This window comes from Solea solea, chromosome 12 (genome assembly GCF_958295425.1).
Source record: "Solea solea chromosome 12, fSolSol10.1, whole genome shotgun sequence".
Taxonomy (NCBI): Eukaryota; Metazoa; Chordata; class Actinopteri; order Pleuronectiformes; family Soleidae; genus Solea; species Solea solea.
In genome coordinates this window covers 9,739,106-9,762,094 of record NC_081145.1, presented here as the reverse complement: position 1 = coordinate 9,762,094, position 22,989 = coordinate 9,739,106, and the positions used below count along the sequence as shown (strand labels likewise).

The 22,989-nt window shown below is 42.3% G+C and overlaps 2 protein-coding genes across 5 annotated transcripts in view; both read right to left on the bottom strand.

Annotated features, from left to right (window-relative positions):
* The window catches only part of dusp8a (dual specificity phosphatase 8a), a 44,434-nt gene extending 43,576 nt beyond the window's left edge, over positions 1–858 (bottom strand). The window contains exon 1 of one of the 2 annotated variants that reach the window (XM_058646328.1): positions 634–858. The gene's annotated coding sequence lies outside the window, so the exon portion shown is untranslated. Of the gene's footprint in view, positions 1–359; positions 481–633 lie in introns of those variants that run through there. The other variant, XM_058646329.1, reaches the window with a different exon arrangement.
* A 4,013-nt stretch (positions 859–4,871) lies between these two features.
* ptpn5 (protein tyrosine phosphatase non-receptor type 5) lies at positions 4,872–17,748 on the bottom strand. 3 transcript variants are annotated; one of them, XM_058646280.1, is made up of 14 exons: positions 17,384–17,748; positions 13,725–13,828; positions 11,678–11,965; positions 11,168–11,290; positions 10,934–11,029; positions 10,555–10,811; positions 10,271–10,463; positions 9,755–9,839; positions 9,439–9,518; positions 8,649–8,786; positions 8,436–8,546; positions 7,407–7,567; positions 6,345–6,458; positions 4,872–5,272 (listed from the first exon to the last, which is right to left on the bottom strand). In XM_058646280.1, exons 3-14 carry the CDS (start codon positions 11,945–11,947, stop codon positions 5,179–5,181), a joined length of 1,722 nt encoding a protein of 573 aa, XP_058502263.1. In that variant the 5' UTR covers positions 11,948–11,965; positions 13,725–13,828; positions 17,384–17,748; the 3' UTR covers positions 4,872–5,178. The 3 variants fall into 3 exon arrangements, with proteins under 3 accessions (XP_058502263.1, XP_058502261.1, XP_058502264.1); XM_058646278.1 differs by having other exon boundaries at positions 11,678–11,953; XM_058646281.1 differs by lacking the exon at positions 17,384–17,748 and adding an exon at positions 17,158–17,285 and having other exon boundaries at positions 11,678–11,953.
* Positions 17,749–22,989: the final 5,241 nt, after the last annotated feature.

Genomic DNA, 22,989 nt, shown 5'->3' with positions numbered 1-22,989 from the left:
GTGTACAATGGATGCTCAATGATGACAAAGAAACAGACGGGACACTGTGGCCTGTTCAATAACGTTAATAACAATGATGGAGGCTAAGCTCAGAGCGTATTATAATAAACCGACCGAGACATAAGAACAGAGCAGCGGTCATTGCATTCACACCGGCTCAATCATTAACATCACTGGATACAAAAGCTCGACACAGCTCGTCGTTTTAGTGGGAAACCTGCCCGGTGTTGTTGTGACGCGTGGAAATGCCCGCATGACAAAAATGAAACTGTCTCCATTGATGATAAAAGACAGCAGCGTGGACAATTTTTACTCACAGCAACGAGACGACAATACACGTCATTTTTTTTAAAACATACCTTAAAACGGGATGGACGACAAATGCAGAGACGTTTGCAAAAATAAATGAAACGATAACTTCAGCCTGGACGGGTTTTAATTCCCATAAGACGAGCGCGCACCATTGAAGCAGGGGAGCGCGCGCGCTGACAGTCGCTGCTGCAGCAGGAGAGCACGAGAGGGAGGGGGGAGGAGGAAGAGGAGGGGGGCAACCGCTGCTAACGTAAGCTAGCTTTGTGGATAGCGTAGCAACGCACTTGATATTAAAGCAAATGTCTCCTCATACACACTCACCTCCGGCTCCACGCGGCTGTAATGTCATTCAACTGGCCTCCATGTGTGAGGGGAAAGCGGCGGTGTCTTCATGGGGCTTCATGGGGCATGGCCGGTGTTTACCTGGCGCTGTGACGGGAGGGAAGGAGGGGGGGACAGGACAGTACAGCTGACGGACGTTGACAGCGCCAGTAACCGACGAGACAAGAACGCTCGGCGGCTGTGAGCAAACAGGAGCTCCCTCACACGGCTGACTTCAGCGGGGACAGACGTTAGCTTGGCTCGGCTAGGTTAAAAGTTTAAACTGGTAGTACAGTGTGTCTGGAGGAGGAGGAGGGCGGTGGAGATGGTGGTGGTGGAGGGGGGAGCAGTTACAGGAGGTGCACTTTAGCACTTTCATGAACTAAAGCGATGAGGTCATGGTTCGGCATGGAGAAAAAAAAACGAGGTTGACGTCACCTCCAGCCAATCAGCAATGACGGCTCAGGGGCTGGGTGACGTAAGCGCCCTGATTTGTCCCATATAGCCGTCCCCGATTAAAGGGACAGTTTGTGTTTTTTAAAGGAGACGCGCTCATGAGCCAATGGCTGCAAAGCGACGCTTGGCATAATAACTGAAATATGAACAGTAACAACAGCGAGCTCATGATAATGATGTCTTTTTACAATTTGATCTTTTTATTCATTTGTTTGGTTGCATTTTTTAATGCAGCTGTGCTGCATGTCCTTACATTTTAATATTTATTCTAATAGATTGTTAATATGTTTTTGATATTTCGTTACATATTTTATTCTTTTTTACATGTATGTTGCATTAATCTATCGGTCTATGTTGTTGGTATTATTTAAAAACCTATGTGATCAAAGTTGTTACTAAATTAATCAAAAATAATTAATAAAAATAATTAATAAAAGTAAATGATGGACTGGCGAACTGTCCAGGGTGTACCCCGCCTATCGCCCGATGTAGCTGAGATTGGCACAGCACCCCCCGCGACCCTCTGGTGGAGGATAAAGCGGTAGATGATGACTGACTGACTGACAATAGTTGACTAACTCATTGTCACTAATTAATTCATTAATTATAACAAAATAAATAAAGGCATGATCAGTGAAACCAATAGACTGATTAACTGTAACCACAAATGGCTAGATTATAATATCTTGGTTTGTCTCCGGAAGTGTGCCAAAAACAATCTGCTGTTGAGTGTTTACATTTGGTGGTGATCCCTGTCACTTGCCAAATGTCAAACTATGAATTATTGTTCTCACATCATTAGCACTTTATATATTTTTCAATGCGGTATTTGTAAGTATTTGTTTTTCTGTTTGTTTTTTTCTGTTTAACGTCACCTCCATGTATGCTAGCTGTGTATTTAGAAGTGACAAAAAACTCATTATGATTCTACATCATACTAGTCTGTGATGTCTTATGTTCTCACATGTAAGTCAATCAGTGTGTCTATATCTTTTGTGTTTATTCTTACATCGATTGTAAAATTATTTGTATTATGTAGACCTTTGTATAGGCTTTTATTATATAATTTTTTGTCAAATCACCCATAGTTGAGCATATAAAAGCATTTTTACCCCTGTAACAGTCGTAGTCGTGACATTTTAACTGAACTGCACTTATATGTCCAGCTAAAAACCTAAAATTCCACCAGCTGAAAACAGGAAACATGTAAAATCATGACAATCATATTTCTTGGGGGGAAAAAAAGGTGAATAATTTCTTGAAAGTAGTTGCTTCCTGAGGCACACATTGTGGCACTGATGAATACATTTACTGTTAGTTTATAGAACACAGCTGAGGTCACCAAACTTTATGCCTTTAGAAGAAACCAGCATATTGGTTAAAACTATACAACGAGCAGGGTTATGCCAGGAGGATGCCAGGCAAGCCTATTAGTCTGCACACCTAACGAAATAAAATTGAGCAATAGATATTTCACAATATATATATATATATATAGTGTATATCAATGCTGAATGATCCCTGTATCACATTCTGACAAACCTCTGAATTAAACAGCTATAGCAAGTGGGTGTTGGGTTTTTGGTTTCAGTATCATCAGCTCTCTTTGTTTGATTGAAAGCTTTTGTTCTGTTGCTCTGCTGTCACGGTGGGTGAGAAATGCACATGAATGCAGGGCGACATAGCTACTGGCGGCAAGTGCAATTAGGTTGTACACACTGACACTTAGTGGTGCAAATGTTTAACTGCACTCTGTGGTGCAAGGAAGAATTTTTTACAATGAGATGAATCATCTCCAGAATGAGACACTGAATACACAAGACTGATTTCATGAAAATCTACCTTTATTTGGATGCAAAAACTCACAACTTAAAGCAATACTGTAGCAGAGGAGAGAAATACTGGTTGCTGGTTGGTTGAATGTCTGACTCTTTGTTGTGTGTCGTCATCCCCATTCTGATCATCAGAGGAGGAACAGGAAAGCACTGAAAACAAGCTGTCAAATAAAAGCCTTACAGTCAAGAACTGTGGACATTATAAGAGGATTATTTCAGTACTTGTAGTTTGTAAAATGTTAATTTTGGCAGTTTAATTTACGAGATGGTTTGATGTTCAGAAATTAGTCCGAGCCCTCAGTAATTTCATCCTCTGATAATGTTCATGACTGTTGATCTGATGCATTAATTCGCGATAGAAGTTGTTTTAATTTTACATTAAAAAAAATGACATGTCCTCATTGTTTTAGCTGCCATACATATAGCAATAGTTTCTTGCGTTGTCAACTGAGAGTGGCCTACAGTCACAGGTGGACTCGAGTGGGGACTTCGTAAAAAAAAAACTCAGTCTGAGGTAAAAATTCTCCAAGAAAACAATAAAAACACACACAGAAAGCAAAGCATACTAAAGCAAAGCCTAATGGCATAAAGTAATAATACTGAAGACTGAACGGAATCTATCTAATTTCTGTACTGTAAGGTAACTTAGGTAGTTGTCACATTTTTGTTCTGTCAAATCTTGCAATAGAAACCGATGGTTTGATCCACAGTATGAGCTACATTCCATCATGGTGTAAACGGAAATATACACAAGGCATCTACTCGAAAGGATTGTATCAAAATGTTCTAAAAATATCTCTGGTTGGTTTCACAAAAGCAAACTGTATCAAAAGCATTGGCCGAGAGCAAGCAATATAACAGGCTTTAAAAGCCTTTTTTTTTTACACAACAAAAAGCGGGACAACCAATCACGTCGCTTTGATTGTGGACCTATGGAGTCCCATACGGCACATGCAATCCATTAAACTCAACACAATCAAAAACACAATACAGATAAAAAGAACTTTTATAGCTGAACATCAGAAAGACAACCTTAGTCGGTCTATTGTGCTTCATACAGATTAGGCCTGGCCTGTCTATACAACAATCATGGGCTTCTTACATCGTGAGTGTGTTTAAGCTACTGTTGAAGGCAGAGGTGTCACAGAGCGTGTGACTTTGAGATGATAGTAATGGAACATGTAGAGGACTATTAGCAAGATCTCCACAGGTCTGCGTCGACATTTCTGATGGTGTGATTCTATTTCAGGCGTCCGTCCCCTCAGTGTCACCGGCTCTGTGACTCCTCTGGATCATGTACATCTATATGTGGCCTTAATGCAGGATTTGTTCACTGTAAACGTCATGGGCTATGAGGGATCGCACAGGCAGGATGGAAAAAAAACAAAAACAAAAAAAAAAATAGAACGTTGAGGATCGCACAGATATCCTGATTAGTTAATAACCTTTTTTTTTTTTTTATACATTCCTATGTTCCATAACATTGCACATGCCTTTAATGAACACTTAGCACCATGCAACCTGAAGATGAGGTGGCTCTTGAATGCATCAAAAGTTGAAACAGGCCTCATGTAAAAAATATTTCACATTAAAAGTGACAGTCAATGAAAAACTTATACAGTATTTATTCTAAACTTTTTATATATCTCTCTCTCTCTATATATAGTGTATCATTGGGCTGACATTTTAACTTTACTGTTTATTTACCTTATGCTGGCATTGTAATAGGTCTTATAATTAATACTAACTGTGGGCGACTGTACTTGAAATTCCTTACATTAACATGACTGCAGGTGATGGGATTATACCTCAGCTCTCTAGAGAACCTTTATGATAACTGTACATACAGTATACGAGGGAGCTATTCTAGATCAAGTACTAAACAAGGCCTTGATGCAAATGAGATGGTATCTGAAGGCTTTGATTTTTTTTTTTTTTTTTTCGGAGCTCAACTGTTGTGACTCTCCAGGAACAGCATGGATCAATAACACTGATGTGTGGGGATTGGGGTTTGTGGAGGGATATCTAGAATCACATCTTCCCATGTTTGCTCTGCTCAAAGACATACAATTAAGCACGGATTTCAGCCATTCAGTCCTGTCAGAGTGAGCCTGTCTTGAGTGGAGAGATTACCATGGGTGGAAACTTGTTAAAGGGTGAGATTGAGATGACGCTATAGGTACAGTGGTGCATACCACCAGAGGCGGTACAGTGTACAGTGGTGTGTCTCGGTCTGGCTGTAGCACTCACTCGACTATTCCTCAGCAGTGTGAGACAGCTGCTTCTCATACAGGCTGAGGACGTGATGCACAAACTGGTACTGCTCGCACGTCTGGATCATCCCACCCCTAATGCACACAGAAAGACAAGCAAAACCATTTCAGTGTAATTCAATTCACTTTTAACAACTTCATTTATCCCACTAGAGTCCCACTAACACAACAAAACACAGAGACTAGTGGTCAGTAAGTCCATTGTTTACGTCCATACTGAAATATCTCTATCTATCTGATCCCTTAAAAACAAATCTTATTAAACTTGGTGATCCTCTGACTTTTCCTTTAGTCTGACCACTGGGTTGAAGTTTGTGGTTGTGGATAATTATACAAACATTTAAACCATCCATCCATCTTCTACCACTTTATCCTCCACATGAGGGTCACAGGGGGAGCTGTGTCTCAAAATCTCAAAATCCTAAAATTAAAAAGTAACTTTTACTATACATTTTAAACCAGCTACTTTTTTTTTTCTTTAACTTGAGTAAATTTTTAGACATTTGCTATCAAAATAGTTGTACTTTTACTTGAGTAGAATATTTCAGTATCTTTCCACCTCTGTTACGTACACCTATTACCTTCAGGCAGTCAGAGCCTAAATGTGTCATTTTAATTTCTCTGAATACTCTCTTGTTCCTTCCTAACTTAGTATTCACCACACACAAAATCACAAGGCCACAGCCGCTATGTAACATTTATTATAAGTGTAACTTATAATGTGCAATTTAAGGGAACAATGCTTTCCATCCTGTTTTATTTTAACTGTGCAACACATACTCTCTATGTGTTTATTTGTTAATTCCTTCTTGATGAATGCAATGACACTGACTCTGTAGCACACGACCTTGTGCTTTTCCATACATGACGGATATGTCAGATTGTAATATGTCAGTGAGTGGTAACTTTCCGATTTTGTAAACCAAAACACTATTTAGGGATATTCTCTTCACAAATTACAAGACAGCAAATTACAAAATAGTTACCTACACTGACGCCTTGGATTATTTATCACTTTGACTTTGTTGTAATCCACACAGAGACTTGGCTTGGTTGTCATTTGGAACAAACTGCATCATGTAGGCTCTTATGGCACGAGCTAAAGATAGACATGAGTGAAGATCAGGGCTAACAATAATTATCTCACCTGTCCAGACGGAGCTGGCAGGTGGTTCTCAGGATGTCCACCACGCCTTCAGTCCTCAGCTGCTTGCACAGGATGGAGGTGGCGATGAAGCAGCCAGTTCGTCCGATTCCAGCACTGCGGAGGAAAAAGTGGCATGAGGTGAAGGGATGCAGGAGGGTGGAGATGAGGAAAACTGATCGGTGCATTGATTAGCACTCATTCCACTAATTTCATTGATCCTCACTAGATAAATCAGACAAATGCTTTGCCTGCACAATCTCAACTGGTTAAAAACACAAAGACAGCACTTAAAAATGGTTCCTCTTCTAAGAAACTGGATAGTTCACAGTGATACTCAATGGTGGACAACTTTGCAGAGAGCTAAAAGTCAAGCTTCTGCTTTATCTATCCGCTTCTTTCAAGTCAAACTGATATAATAAATCAGTGTCAATAAAAATATATTGAGTGCAATTAATCAAACATATGCAATGTAACTGTAAATTGTGCGGTACAACGCTTTTTTTTTACTTGCTGCATTATATTGTGTGTAGATATTTTATATCTTTCTCAGTTTCATGGTTATCTATTGCGTTTGTAATAACTCTTTTTTTATAAAGTTGCACAAAAATCACAACACACTCACTCATGCTATAACTGTGTTTGTACAAATGGCAAATAAAGTCTTTCATTCTCTATGCACTCTCATTAGCAACAAGAGGTTTATGGTTTAGGCTTTTTGACTCAGAACCTTTTCAAAACATACTGAATTTAACATGGACACCGCACTGGTCCATACGTCAAAACCAAGCTAGTTTTGTACCCGCTAGAGATGTGTCGTTTGTGAATGAGCCGGCTCTAAGAGCCGATTCTTTGTAGCGTACGTGAAAAAATAAGGCTTTTATGAAAACACTGACTAACAAACTGCGTACCAACACACCGACCATTCACAATTGCTAAATTAGGCTAAAATAGAAGGCTCTGCGTGAGACTCAGTGAAGAGTCATTAGGGAGCTGTAAGAGCCGACAGAGTGGAGCCAAATGATCCGAGTCTTTGATAAGAGCCAGACTTCCCATCAGTAGTACCTGCAGTGGACAATTATTGGGCCGCTGGAGGGCGGGGCTTCTGTTTGGGCTCTTTCCACTTCCTGTACCAATTCCAGCAGGGGTGGAGCCTTGTCTGGAGTCTTTTGATCAGGCCATGAGGTGTACCAGTACTGCCGCAGACTGCGCTCCTCATCGTCACACTGAAGCAAACACACGGACACACACACAGTCACATGGACACACACACACATTAATCACACATAAATTAGAGGCATTAATCCAGGCTGTGATCTCACAATCTTGTATGTACAGTATGTACATGACACACACAAATGGACTGAGAAGGATTTTGTTGATGAGTTGTTACTCCACATGTACAAGTCGTTACCTTGGTGTTAGTTGCTACGACAACAATGAATGCAGAGCAACACAAAAGAGCGTGAGGGTTTTGAAAAGTTTGCCCGTACATGATCAAATCCATCATCTGCCTCTGTTCCCCGAGTGAGTAATTTCTAACGCTGCCGACAGACAACACACAGTAACCAGAGGAGTTGAATGAACAACACGCTTGAGCCTGAGTGTTATATAATGCTCCCCTGGTGTTTATTAATCAGGTGCAGGCTCTGTTTACTGATTTATCATGTTTGGCTCAATGAAAACTGATAACCCCATGACCACAAACTAAATATGAAATCAAATGTGTGGGCAGATTTGTGTCACACACTTAGCCAGTTGTAAACATACTGGAGGCACTGTTGAGAGCAGATATTCTCACTGCAGCAGAGCAGGTAACACAGTAAAGAGTCTTTTCTTTCACGTCGAGTTTCGAGGTTTCTGACTTCTGACTTTTCCAAAATTTCATTTATTTTGCTCATGCTACTTAAATTCTACAACATCTCATAGTGGCTAGCACTGTTGCCTCACAGCAAGAAGGTTGCTGGATCAAATCCTGGTTCAACCGAGTATCGTCACCCCCATTTCTCCCAAGGGTGTAAGCCGTCTGTTGCCCTATGTCGGTTGATGTATTCACCCTTATTGTGAGATACAGTGTCTGTCTTTGTGTTTCACCTTAAGCGTAAACACCCTCAGGCTGTAGTCGTCCTCCTGGGTTACCCTGACGACGGTGATCTCGATGCCCTCGTGGGTCACAGTGTCCTCGGGCCAGTACTCTGCACATTTCTGCAAGACAGCGTAGACACATAAGTGGGGCATTTCAAGCCGCATGTGTTTATTAATCAATTATTTGCAGCCATTGTTGTTATTTCCTTGAACCGCACTCACCTCGTTTTTCTCCTCGAGGTTGGTGATCATCACGATGATTGGAGTTCTCTCTTGCCACACCATCCTCCAGAAATCCCCCACTGTGTTCACAGTGGGACCCTGAGTGGCAATGTATGCATGATCCTCACCATCATATCCCTGCACACACACACACACACACACACATGCATGCACAGTTATAGCAGCTAATGAGCTATGGCAAGAATTAAAGGCATAGTTCAGGCTTTTTGTGGTTATACTGTATAAAGTATCGACATGCCTTCAACACTGTGGCTATTTCCACGGGACCTTGACCTCGTTCTTGAATCTATACCTTTTATTTAGGGCAATCATGTTTTAACAATATGTTGTTTCTTTGTGGAAAATAAAGTTTGTAAACCACTTATTCCAAGCCAGTGTCCAGATATTTATATCATGGCACCCAGAGGTTGCTAATCAACTGTTGCCTCCATCAGTCAGTTGAAATGTATTATCTTGTGACCTTGGTGTTTGAAATCCTTTGTTTGGATACACCAACTTACCGAACCAGGCAGCCGTAGACCAACAGCTGCTGTGCCCGCACAAGCTAAAAAAGTGACCTAATATCAGGCAGGCTTTTTCTGTCTGTTTTGGTGAGATAAAGCAGCAAACTTAAGCTTAAGATATCATAGACTTAAGCAGGCTGGGATTTTGTCAAAAGGCTAAAATGAGTGTCCATGACTCAGGACACTCAGTAAAGTCAGTGATAATATGTAAAATGCCTTACAGCTAAACTTAAAACTAACCCTTTAACTTCTACTACTTCACTTACTTTGAGATAATTGCCATTTATGTAGGTAGAGAGGAAATCGTCCTCCTCCTGTGATTGGAGTATCACTCTGCTGTGTGTGTCTGCAGGTGGACAGAGAGTGAAAGTCAATCAGATGAAGTTGGTTAAAAAACATCCTCCACATATAGTATATTGTATTACATATAGTAAGAGAGCTCAGTGTTTTTAACACGATTGGCTTCTCATTTTTCTGTGAATGGCAATAACCTGGTGAACAGAAACATAAAACGCCTCTTACATAATTCATAGCTTCAGGATCTGTTTTAGTAATTATTACAAATGTTGCAGCAGTACTCACTGGGTAAGATGGTTTTGTAGCGATTCTTTCTCACCAGCCCTGGGTAGTTGTACTCCTTAGGGTCCACAAAGTTCATGGGAGTTTCCTGTCAATGGACACAGAACAATGGGTGCAACAACAATCAGTCCTTGCTGAAATGAAGGGGAAGTACTAACCTTGCCTTGTACCAGGATTCAAAACATTATGAAATAATATCCAAGACATGAAGTCATCTGTTGCCCTTGACATTCACTGTGCTGTTTAAATCGTACGTAAATGAAAGGCTGTGAGCAAAGTGTGTGTGAGCCTCAATGCACATCTCTCTGTTTGGCAGAAACCGGAATCCTCAGTAGGTTTTCATATGCAAAATAAGGCCGTGTTTCTCCTTCCTCCGCCCACTTACAGACTGTGGAACAGCTTAAGGGAGTGTGCAGTTAGGTGTTTGTGTGCATTTGTGTGTCAGAGTACGTCTTTATGGTAAGTCTCTGTTCAACTCTGTTGATATAAAACATGTAGGTGGGTTCGCTTCTCGCTCACATAAAACTCTGCCTGCAGGCTCTGGTCATCCATGGCCCGCGTGTGTAGCATGGCCGGGGTCAGGACGTGTGTTCCCTGCCGCAGGTACTCTTGGGCTGACTGGTCTCTCGGGGAGAGCTGGGCTCCATAGCCGTAGGGCTCAGTGCAGCCTGGAGTGCACATGTCCAAGGTCAGGGACACGTTGGAGCCCCTCCTGTGCAGAATCAGACAAAAGCAAATGTGAAAATACGGATTTGAAATGGATGAACACAGAGTCCTAAATTCCAGCATGTCTTTAGTCTGACCTCTCCTGAAGCCCCACAGGTGTGACAGTGAGGGTGGCAGCATCTCCCTCTGTCCTGGTGTCTGCACCAATCTCAAAGACTGGTGTCTGGGGGATAGTGTCAAGGTCCAGTAGATCTTCCTGAGCATCTGTCCACTCAGACAGGGTGAAGGACGGCTGGCGACTCACTGACTGACGCCGATCACCGATGTCTCGTGACCCAGTTCCTGATGGACACAACCTAGTACCATAACGCCACTTACACACCATGTGGACAACCTAGGAGGAAAAATGCAAAATCACATATTTAGCCACTGTTATGCACAATGAGACATAATTGAGCCAGTGAGCTGTCCTGGATCCCCACAATGACAGTTAAGCATAAAAAAAAAGAGTTTTACCATGATGACACAGATGGCGACACCAACGCCTGCAGTCCCTTGAACAATCCAGTTATGCTGCGTGGTGTTTGCCATCTCCCTCGACAGCTCCACAGACTGGCCAGAGAAAAAAATTGAAAAGGAGAGGGGCAGAGAGAGAGAGAGAGAGAGAGTAGAGACACACAGAGTGAGTCAACACCAGATGCAGATGTTCTGTCCAAAACAAACTGAAACAGCTCCAGCAAAGACACTTACATCCATTCCAAAGATCGGGTGGAAGGGTAAGATGAAGCTAAGGTAGAAGTCAATGACCTGCAGGGCTTTGTAGACGGAAGAGAACAGGCCATTTCCCTCCGCAACAAAAAACACCCAGTACCCCTGCAGGAAGTAAAAAGGAGGGAGGGTAGATTCTCACAGCCAGTTACCCAAATAGGTAATCATGCATCGCTGCTCTTAGGTGAAAAGTAGACAGAAGAATAACAGACATATTGTGCATGTATAAACAGGCTGTTGTCATAATCAAGGCCACATTTTCAAGTCTCTTTTATGCTAATGTTGCACCTGTCCTTTTTTTCTAGACTGAATTAAACACTAAGCTAACAGAGACACGTAATGCCCCTGAGATGATGAAAAATAAAGGTGTTGAGAGATGCTGCTTCAGTGGAAACGACACTAATGTGTAATGTTTCAGTCCAGCCTAAGTGCAGACATCTTGGTCAATTTTTAATTAAATGTCTTTGTTTTAGCCGACGTCCGTGCACATACCGTGACTTGGGAGATGGCAAACAGTGCAGCCCAGCAGTGGATCTCAATCAACAGTGTGTAAACCTTGTGCAAAAACATCTCCTCTCCTTGTGGACCGTGGCCTCCTGTGGGTCCATCTTTGCTTTGTGGGAGTCTGTCTTTTTTAGGTGCTCCATCACCTCTTTTCTCAGTCTTCGTGGGCTCATCCAGCCAGACAGGGTCTTCATCCGGCCTCAGGAAGATGGAGTCCTCAGTGTGAGAACGGGTGGAGCTGCTCAGCCGACGGGTCATGATCCCCTGTTAATGAGGCTGTTTTTTTATTAAAGGTATTTGGTTTTTGTGCATTTACGTCCTACCTCTGCAAGCATCTAACAAAACAGTAAATGCCAATGAGTGATAATGTGAAAGAATGGCCAATTTAACCACTTAAGGCGGTGGTGCGGTGTAACTTTTAAATATAAACAAACATCCATTAAATTCACGCCGTTGTCAAATGAGTTCACACAATGCTACGTCTTATCAGCTCCACACAACTCTGTGTCTCACACCATAGCTGTGGCCAGGGACATTTCCGCACTGCACACAGGAAGTGACTTATTTTATCAAGACAGACGCAGTATGAAGTATGACAACAAAAACAAGAGCCCGTGAAATGTTTCAGATGTGAACACTACTGCTCAAAAAAGCCAGTCCTTCACACGTTTGACCACACCTGCCCCTGTGCTGCTGGTGTATACACAAATGCTCCCTCTGGTTGATCCACAGAGCCTGTTTTCTGATGGAGGACGCAGCATACGACTAACTTTACACGTTTTCTATTCATCAAAGACTACGGCAAAATAACATCAACAACAAAAATCTTTACAAAACTTACACACTGCAGCTTCAAATATCCTCACTTATCATTACTTCAAGGTAATAGCTGCATGTTGTGTGATTATGATGAATTAAAGTGACATTTAAAACACATTCATTATTGTCTGTTGTTGCTTTGCTGACTGACACTAAAACTCTACAAGGCTCCATGTTGATTTCCAGCTGACCGATATGCTCGCTGTGTTTTTTAGGTGTTTATGTGCGTGCGTGTGTGTGTGTGTGTGTGTGTGTGCGCCTGACTGTGCTTATTTAATGAACCTATATGTAACAGAAAGGTTGCGTTTATTCCACAGCTCTATTCAGATGTATAGCTTGAAGAGTGGCTTGAAGTGGCTCATCTCCGGATCCTCTTGTCTAACTCAGATTAGACTCAGTGATGCGCTATGTGCGTGTGAGTGTGTATGTGTGTGTATTAGAGAGAGAGAGAGAGAGAAAGAAAGAGAGAAAGGGAAGGAGGAAGGGAGAGAGAGAGAGAGCGCACTATTGTGGAGAGATGAGTCAGGGGTAGCTTGTTTACAGCCCTGTCCGTTGCCTTGGCAACAGAGTGGCTCTCATCCCTCTCATCCATCCTGAGCATTATCATCTACTGAACACACACACACACACACACGCAAACACACAGGTTTGCGCAGCTATTCTTCTAAGGACACTGCATTGATTTCCATTTATTAGGACAGCCTAAACAAAGGCTCGTACCTAACCTTAACCATAACCATAACCAGTGAATGCCTAATTCCAGAAATTAGGTTCTGCCACCTTACAACCAGGTTTTGGTCTCCATGAGGATTACTGGTCCTGATAAGGTCAGTTATTATGCCAGAAAAGGTTCAAAAGAGGTAACAAATACAAGCACACACACACCCAGAGCATGTGTATCAGTCAGCAGTGTATTCAAAGCCCTTTTCCGCTCCGCTCTTTTGTCCTTCAACCATTAATAAAGGTGTTTTGTACATTTGGCTGATTACGGCCACATGGCTCGTGTGGATGTGTGAATGTCGGGGCTTGTGAGAGCGGTGCTGTTTGCACAGATATCCCTTCTCGTCTGAGTGTGTCACTGATTGCTAAGACTGTGGCGGGTCACTTTGGAGCAAGTTTTCATCAGTGTGAACTCACGCTGGACGACCGGAACACCTTTTCCCTTTTAGCTTACTGATGTGTCAAAACACTACACAACCACGGTTACATGACTCACCGATGATAGATGGAAGGGAACTGGGAAGAGAGTCAGATCACATGATCATGTTAAATCCTATTTCCTGTGGCAACCAGGCGTCCGCCATTGTTCTGCAGTCATATCTGAAGGACAGAGGGAGAAGAGTGCGTGTCACTGGATCAGAAATAAAACAGGAGTTACGTTCAATGGAAACAGTTATGATGCAGACGATACAACTCGTGATTCAAATGCAACCGGTCACACTGAGATGACGCTAGCAGACCAGTTTCATAGAGTTGGATCAGAGTAGCACCTTTGTCAGCTCCCAGCTGTGCTTTCACGAGTGGAGGATGGTGATGTGAGGTGACACAGTAAACTGTCAATATTTCTTCCCCTCTCTCTCTCTCTCTCTCTCTGTCTCTCTTTCTCCACTGCTCTCTCCCTCCCTAACAGCCAGGGATGATTTGAGACAGACTAAGCAGACACCCTCACAAATACATTCAGATTGCCTCAGTCGAATCAGTATGCACGAAGACAAGCCTTCTCTGCTCTCCTCTCTCTTGTCTCCTCTCGTCTCTTTCTGTGCCACTGGACCCTGTTGAACGAATGGGGTGAGCTTGGAGGAATATGAGACCACACCAGTTGTGTGTGTGTGTGTGTGTGTTTGTGTGTCTATGTGTGCAGGTGTTGAGCGGGGGGGAGCTGCATTGAGTCCTTTTCTATCTCTCTTTGCTTGCTGTGAAGGTGGATTTGAAGTGATGACGCCAGTAAGCCTGGCCCGTAGCCATGGCAACATGCATACATACAATGTACACACAAAGTGTACACACACACACACACACACACACAGGTTTGCACAGCTATTCTTCAAAGGACTCTCCATTGATTTTCTATTCATTTGGACAAAGCAGTATCTCTAATCTTAACCATAACCACTTAATACCTAATCCTAAACTTAACCAGTCTGCCTCATTAGAACCAGGTTTCTGTCTCCATGAGGACTACTGGTACTGACAATATCAGTGTTTATGCCAGAGAAGAGGTAACACACACAGAGAGAGAAAGAGAGAGAGGCTTCAAAGGTTGCATTGACTTACATTCATTCCCTGGAGACTAACCCTAACCTTAACCATAACTACTATTAGCATAAACCAACGTTAACTTAACCCGCATCCTAACCCTAACCTTAACCATCATGACTAAATTACTAACCCTATCCTTTACCCTTTTAAGCCCTTTTAAGAAATTCGGACCAGCCAAATGTCCTCACTTTGCCAAAATGTCCTCACATAAGCTTGTTTGGTCCTCAGAAAGCCAAACATAAGAACACACACGCACACACACACACACAGATTGCTGTGTAGGAGAAACTGAGAAAGTTGTGTGTTCATTTGTTTACACACGAGATGGACAGGTATATGGAGTGGATGGAGGAATGAATGGGAGGAAAAACAGTTCTTTTTTTTGTGTGAAGGTTGTCTGAGGCAATGACGCAGTGAGGTTGGCGTTTTGGTAACTGTGGCAACTAAAATACTGTAGAGTGCACACACAGTGACACACACACACACACACACACACACACACACACGCACAAACAAACACAAGCAATTTTTCTTCATCCGACCTATTAAAGTATAATTCACCAAATTTGCATTTAGCTTTGTATTACTAGGGGTAGTATTTTGGAAAAATTGTTGTTGTTTTTTTTGTTACCTGCCCACCAGTGACACTTGGTCAAAGGCTTCAAACTACAACGCTAATTCCGCACCTTTTAGACTCACTCGTAGGGGGCCGGGACCACATTCCCAGAATGTAAACAGTGTCCGCCATCTTTGCTAACAGTTACGCTAACAGGAGGAAGTGTCACTGGTGGGCACGTAACAAAGAAAAGAATGAAGATATTTCTCAACTCAGGGGAAACTGAGGTTGTGAGGCAACATTTTTCAAAAATACTACCCCTAGTGACCCCTTTGTATTCTAGTAAATGCAAATCTGTGAAGTATTTCTTTAGGCGTTTAGAGTAAGAGTCTCTTTTAGATGAAGTTCAAGTGTGACTGACAATAATTCACTGCAGTTCAAAAGATAAATATTGTAGCATCAGTGTTAGCCTTAACGTTGGACTTTAGACACAGTGTTTTCAGAGGCAAGTACGACAAAGCCAATTGACAAATTAGTCAAACCTGTCCTGACAGTCGATTCGGCCACATTCCACACTGAAGGTCTTCGGTCTTTGGTTATTTACAAGCTCCTCCCCCCCTTGGTCTTTAAATGGAGTACGAGCATAGAGTTTTCATTGATCTGCATTCATTCACGACATCCAGCTGAGTTTAAACAGAGCCGTACAATAAACCTCTGGCCTCTGTCCCGGGAGCATGACTCTATACACTGTGACAGCTGTGTAAAGCTCTTTCCTGCAGTCAGGGACACGAGGAATTATTGTGGTCTCGTGTTTTGGCTCCTCTGTCAACAGCTGGCTCACATATTTAATGTTTGATCACGATGTTTACAGTGTCCAGTGTGGAGATTTGATGCATCCAAATCTGTTCTTCTACTATTTTTGGGTTCATCACAGCACAGCTCGCCGTTTCCAGGTGAACAATGATGAGCAAAGTATCGAGCGCGCTGTCAAAGTGCTCATGTGGCAGGGAGACGAGGTAAGAGGAAGCTCTTACTGAAAGTGATGATGGGATGGTAACGTGAGATAAAGTCACGAGGGCCGAGACCTGCCTCATCAGCCCTTCTCTTCAACAGAAACACTCGCGCGGAATCCTGATATTAATACACGCATAAGCTCAAAATGACCTTAAAATGAAATACCCAGCAAGCCCGCGGCTTCCTCCAGTATATCACAGAGACAGATAATCAATTGGCTCTATTGTTTACATACACTCCTACAATCTCTTGCAGCAGCTCCAGGGGCATTTCAAAGAGAAATCTCATTAACACACATATTCAAAACTTACAATTGAGCCTAAGCCATACTGTGTAAATAATTTAAATATGCTGCATAGCGAATTGATTCACAGGCTGTTGGAGATAAATCTGGATTCCCCGTGTGACAAAGGGTTGCGTTCCATGATTGCACTGCATCAGAGCAGCAGAGCAGGAATGGCATTCTCTCACTAGTCATTCATGCTAAGACAAAAACACCATTCATATCACGTACATGTCTACGGTGAGCTCAAGAGACCACACAGTGCAGAGTTGGATGGATTAGTAATGAATCACCCACGGAGGTGGACTGTTGCATCTCACTCTGGTAACTCCCACACTGTCACACAGACATGATACAATACGGGAGGAAATCAAGATTTGAATAATAAAAGATGCAAGAGGAGACATGGAGTTAATAACCACGCAGAAGGGCCAACCTGTTGGCAGAGGACCAGTTTGAATAATGTGAGAAAAACACACTCACACAATGAACCTATACACACACACACACACCACAGCCTCCATCACACATCCCTACCTTTTCACAGCCAGGAAAGCGCAGCAGCCATATGAACCGTGGGTGCTCTGTTGAGAAATTGGTATTCACCTCATGTCGCACAGCCACAGAGAGGGAAAGAGGGAGAGACAGAGGGAGGAGAGGAGAGGAGAGGAGAGGAGAGGAGAGGAGAGGAGAGGAGAGAAGAGGAGAGCTGGAGCAGTCACTCATCCACAGCCTTAAGTCTGGTTAGGCTAAGTCCTCTTACCTGGCTGAGCCTGTCTTCACACTGCCATCTGCTTCTTTGCACCCTCAGAGCCAGAAAGCAGGAGCCAAGCACCGCGCACCACGCCAATCCCTTTACTGCTCCTCTGTCTGGGAGTAGGACGAGTGTATTTGCACTGAGGAAGGAGACACACTGACAGTGAGAGGCGACCAATGTGTGTGAGGTTTGGAAAGGCGCAATCCACAGACGTGGGTGTGAGTGTGTGTGTGTGTGTGTGTGTGTGTAGAAGAGAGATATAGGTATAAAAGTCTGATGGATTTTCTTTTGTTTGTATCCTGGAGCAGCGAGAGATCCACAGGCGGCAGCTTCGTCTATATATGCAGCAAGAGGCTGTACGGTAGCCTTGGCAACAGAGCCAGGATGTGGGAGATCGAGCAAGGGACCTGGAGAGAGAGAGAGAGAGAGGGAGGGAGAGAGAGCGAGAGAGAGAGAGAGAGAGAGAGAGAGTGTGTGTGTATTAATTACATTGTGGGAACATAAATCTATTGATACTGTCACATTATGAGGATTTAACTGCATGAGATGGTTATCGCAAAAGTAGTTAAAGCATAAATATGCTGATAATCTACATTGTAATTATGGTCAACAGACACATTGTCAAACAGCCAAAATAATAAAAATGCATCATTAATAACGACTGTAGCACAAAAAGCCATAGGATACATTTTCAGCCATTACAATAAACAGCATGGACTCTCATGAAATACAGTACATATTATGGTTTGCTGCGTCTGACACGACACTAATATCACAACCTTGACTTTGTACCAAAACCAATAGCAGTCCAACCTTCTTTTTTTTTCTTTTTTCACAACGTAACTGTTAATATGATATTCGTGCTGATGCATTCACCACCTGGCCATTTAAAAAGCACAATCCTCCAAGTGCATGGCAGACATTTGTAGCTAGCTGTCACTCACGTCACGTCCCCGTCACAAGACCGCTCTCTTTAAAGCAAGATGCCTGTTTTTATGTCACATTGCATATTCTACATTTTCCTTTTCCTCCACTGATTGTGTTCAATATCAGACTCACTCCTGACACGTGATATGATATAGTTGTGCTCACGATGTGTAACACCACCAAATATGTAATAAAAAAATAGTCACACACACAGAAACACTCCACTTTCACCTTCTTTGCCTCACCCTGATTCTCTCCCCCCCCCCGTCATCCTCACCTACAGGTCTATCCTCTTTTTTTCCTGTGTGAATTGTTTGTCATCTTCACGTTTTCACTGCTCATGCTTATTCACTAGCACGCTCTCCCTCTCACTTCCTACGATCTGCCCCCTCCCTCCCACTCCTCTCTCTCTTTCCTTACAACAGACTGTCATTTCTCGTCTCTCTCCATTCTAATGTGTTGTGCTCTCGTTCTCCCTCCTTCCTGCTCTGCCATATGGTACCCTTTGCCTGTTAGCAGCTTTGTGGACTGACCAGCAGAAAACAGCTCCATCCGATCAACACAAATATGACAGCTTTGCCAAAACTGATTTTTAATAGCAGTTCCAATATCTTTTTGAATTCAAAAAGCAAGAAAAACAGACCACGAATGGCACACACACACACACACACATTGTTAGACTTGACAGTATACTGATATAAATATCCATTTATCCTTTATCTACACTGCTTATCCTGTGAAGGTCATGGAGCCTATCAGCTGACATTAGACAAGAGTAGTCTGACATACAGAGACATTCTCGCTCATATTCACACTAACATTCAATCTAGAGTCTCCTCTTTCCCTCCTCCTAACATAACTCACGACCAGAGGTGAAAAGTAATGAATTACATTTACTCATGTTACTCTAATTGAGTAGACTTTTTGTGTTTTAAAATGTATGATTTTACTTTTACTTAAGTATGTTTTTTTGGAAATACAGAATTCACTATATTTTAAATCACATCTAAAAAAGTAAAAACAATGTTAGCCTGAATTTAAAAAAAAGTAGCGCACCAGAAATGTTGGCAGTGAATGAGAACAAGTGAATGATGAGAACAGGTGAATGATGAGGACAGGTGAACGATGAGAACAGGTGAACGATGAGGACAGGTGAATAATGAGGACAGGTGAATGATGAGAACAGGTGAATGATGAGGACAGGTGAACGATGAGGACAGGTGAACAATGAGGATAGGTGAATGATGAGAAGAGGTGAATGATGAGGACAGGTGAATGATGAGGACAGGTGAACAATGAGGATAGGTGAATGATGAGAAGAGGTGAATGATGAGGACAGGTGAATGATGAGAACAGGTAAATGATGAGAACAGGTGAACGATGAGGACAGGTGAATGATGAGAACAGGTGAATGATGAGGACAGGTGAATGATGAGGACAGGTGAACAATGAGGACAGGTGAATGATGAGAACAGGTGAATGATGAGGACAGGTGAACGATGAGGACAGGTGAATGGTGAGGACAGGTGAATGATGAGAACAGGTGAACGATGAGGACAGGTGAATGATGAGGACAGGTGAACGATGAGGACAGGTGAACAATGAGGACAGGTGAATGATGAGAACAGGTGAATGGTGAGGACAGGTGAATGATGAGAACAGGTGAATAATCAGGACAGGTGAACGATGAGGACAGGTGAATGGTGAGGACAGGTGAATGATGAGGACAGATGAATGACAAGGACAGGTGAACAATGAGGACAGTCAGGTGGATTGGCGAGTGAGAAAGTTAAAGCATTTGTAACCTTTGACCCATTCTGACTGATACATTATGTGTTTACATATTTTACATATTTTATTTTGTAGGCACTTTAATTTGTAAAGGTTTGCCTTTACAAGTTAAAAACAATCAAAGTGAGATTTTTGTACCCTTGTCCTTTTTGCACGACATAAGAAAGAACCCCAACCTTCTTAAAGGTGACATAGAATGCTTGTATCACACATATATGTTAGTTATGGAGGTCTACTTACATATATTAACTTATTTTCATGGTTAAAAACCTACTAGTCGCTGCAAACGAGCCGATCAAAATATCTCCTCACTGACTCTCTCATCAGCCGCGCTGTTTCAGACTTAAATCACACCCCCATAACGTGGACTGTGTTGTGATTGGCCAGCCAACGAGAGCTTTCCCACTGTCCTGTGATTGGCCAGGTACCTGGAAGTGACGTAATACATAGGCCAGCTCTCAGATACACAGCTCCCCCTCTGGCACGGTGGATGCTCTGCATCTCAGCAGCTACAACGAGTAGTTCTTCTTCTTCTGCAGTTGAATGTACGCAACCGTATGTGCCTGGACTAGTGCCCACACCAGGAGGCGCTACGGTGCTATTTTCTCAGCAGTGGCTGAACTGTTTGTTCTGAAACTTTAGGGTTTCATAAATGAGGTAATGACGCAGATACACACACAAAAACAGCGTTAATTGGAGCTTCCGGTCTATGTCGCCTTTGAAAGTACAACTCACTTTTTAATTTTTTTTTACTTTGAGTGCATTTTTGGACAAGTTCTTAGTACTTAGGTAAAACTTGATCAAAAACAATGGTATTTTTACTTGAGTAGAATATCTCAGTAATCTTTCCACCTCTGCCCATGACTGAAGAAAAGAACTACCAGGAAAAAACCCACACTAACATGTGGAAAACATGCAAACTCTACATAGATAGGATTTAAGCAAATCAACTTCCTCTTTACCAGGTCACCATTCTGCCAAACAACAAGTCAACCGAAATTCTTAATTCTTGGCTACAGCAGAAACAAGCAACAAACACTAACAAAAGGTCATAACTTTTTAAGTTAATGTGACAATCGTGTGCTTATTTACACATTCTGCGGATAAAAATAACCATATGATGATGTTGGGGATCAGCTCATTCAAGATGGAGTCACATGCATCTTGGATGGAGAACACATGGCCCCTTGCTCAGAGACAAAGAGTGTCATAAAACTCAGTCAATAAAGATCCCTTATCTTCCACACATCAGTGGGAAACCCACCTCAGTGGTCACTTTGAGACATGTGACCCCCATGTAACAGGCAATACAAAAGCCAGGTTTCCCCTCCTTCCTTCCTCTTTTTCTTCGCTCTTCTCCATCTCACCGGAGGACACAGGCTCCTCTGCTCTCCCCTGCCCTTCTGGGTGCAGGAAGGACACAGACCTCAGCTCTTCGACTGAAGACCCTTCAGCACAGAGCTTAACAAGCTTCCAGCAGCAAGAGACCCTCTCTGCTGATCTTCGAGCAGGCCCGCTCACAGCAGCCTGCTATCCTCTTATCAGAGGCAGCGACACCAGAGCCTGCCTAAGGATCAACCAAGGATCCAGAGCCAAGTTAGCTCCAACTAGCTAACTTTGTGAGGAGGAACCTGAGCCACAGACACCAGAAACACAGTCAACCATCTACTGTTCCTGGACCAACAGATAGCACCTCAAAAGGACACTTTGGCATCTTTTAAGGACTTGGTAACGTAACTGGGCCTAGCATAGCATTACACTGCTTGGCTAAGCATAGATGAAATGTTGTACTGAGCTTACTTGCTCACATAAAGTGTTGTTGTAATGTCTAGATTTAGGTTAATATGATGTTAGTGATGTCCATGCTTCTTAGCTCTCAGCTCTAGATGTGCATGCTTCTAACCACTCATCTAACCTGACATCTCACTTTACAAAAGTAGTTAACCAAGAAACACAGCAGCCATGCGGTCAAGAAGCCATCTTTGATTCCGCCATCTTGTTGTAGTTTCTTCGTCAACCGCCATCTTGATTTGTAGTCTACCTCTATCTGACTTGACCATTTGACCTGCATACACACAGACTCTCTCTTTTTCACACACATACACTGTATATAGTTACATTTAGTAAATATTCTTGTTTATATCTTTGATGTCTTTTTAATAAATGTTTTATAAAATATACAGTCTGGTCTGATTAATATTGCACAAGTGTGTATATTGCCAACCTCTTCCCTGTAGAATTCCAATCCTTCAATTCACCTAACTATTGATGTAGAATTGTGATTTATCAATTATTAAGTTAATTATTAATCATAATCCAAATTGGTAGTCGGCTTAATTTATGAGACTGTTTTTGGAGGTTATGAATTAATGGTTCATTCAGAACCGATTGTTCTCCTCTGTTTGAGAGGAGTGGTGCCCCGATTTGAGTTTGACTCAACTTTTTATAATAAATTAATTATTCCATAATTAATCAATTATTAATATTCTAAATTCATAACCAATCACGCCCCTAATCCCAACAATGACCTCAAACTAAGAGTCTGGCTGCAATAGTCTGGTTCTTAGCAGCATGACTCGAAAAGTAAACGACAGATTTTTATGAAAATTTGTGGAGATGGAGGTTATGGACCAAAGAAGATGATGCAAAGTGTTAACCTTGCAAAATAGGGCAATGTATTGACACAGTGGGAAACTAAGCAGCCTTGGTGGAGGATTTGCACTCTGTAACACTTTCTTTACTTTAGTTAGTGTTCACCTGAGGAATATAAACCCAGTATTTAGCCATTTATACCTGTTTTTGGTCCACAACAACTCCCGAGGGAAATTTCTGACCCACATGTTATGCAACACAGGGAAACAGTTACCTGGGCTAGTGTAAAGTAATACTATGCT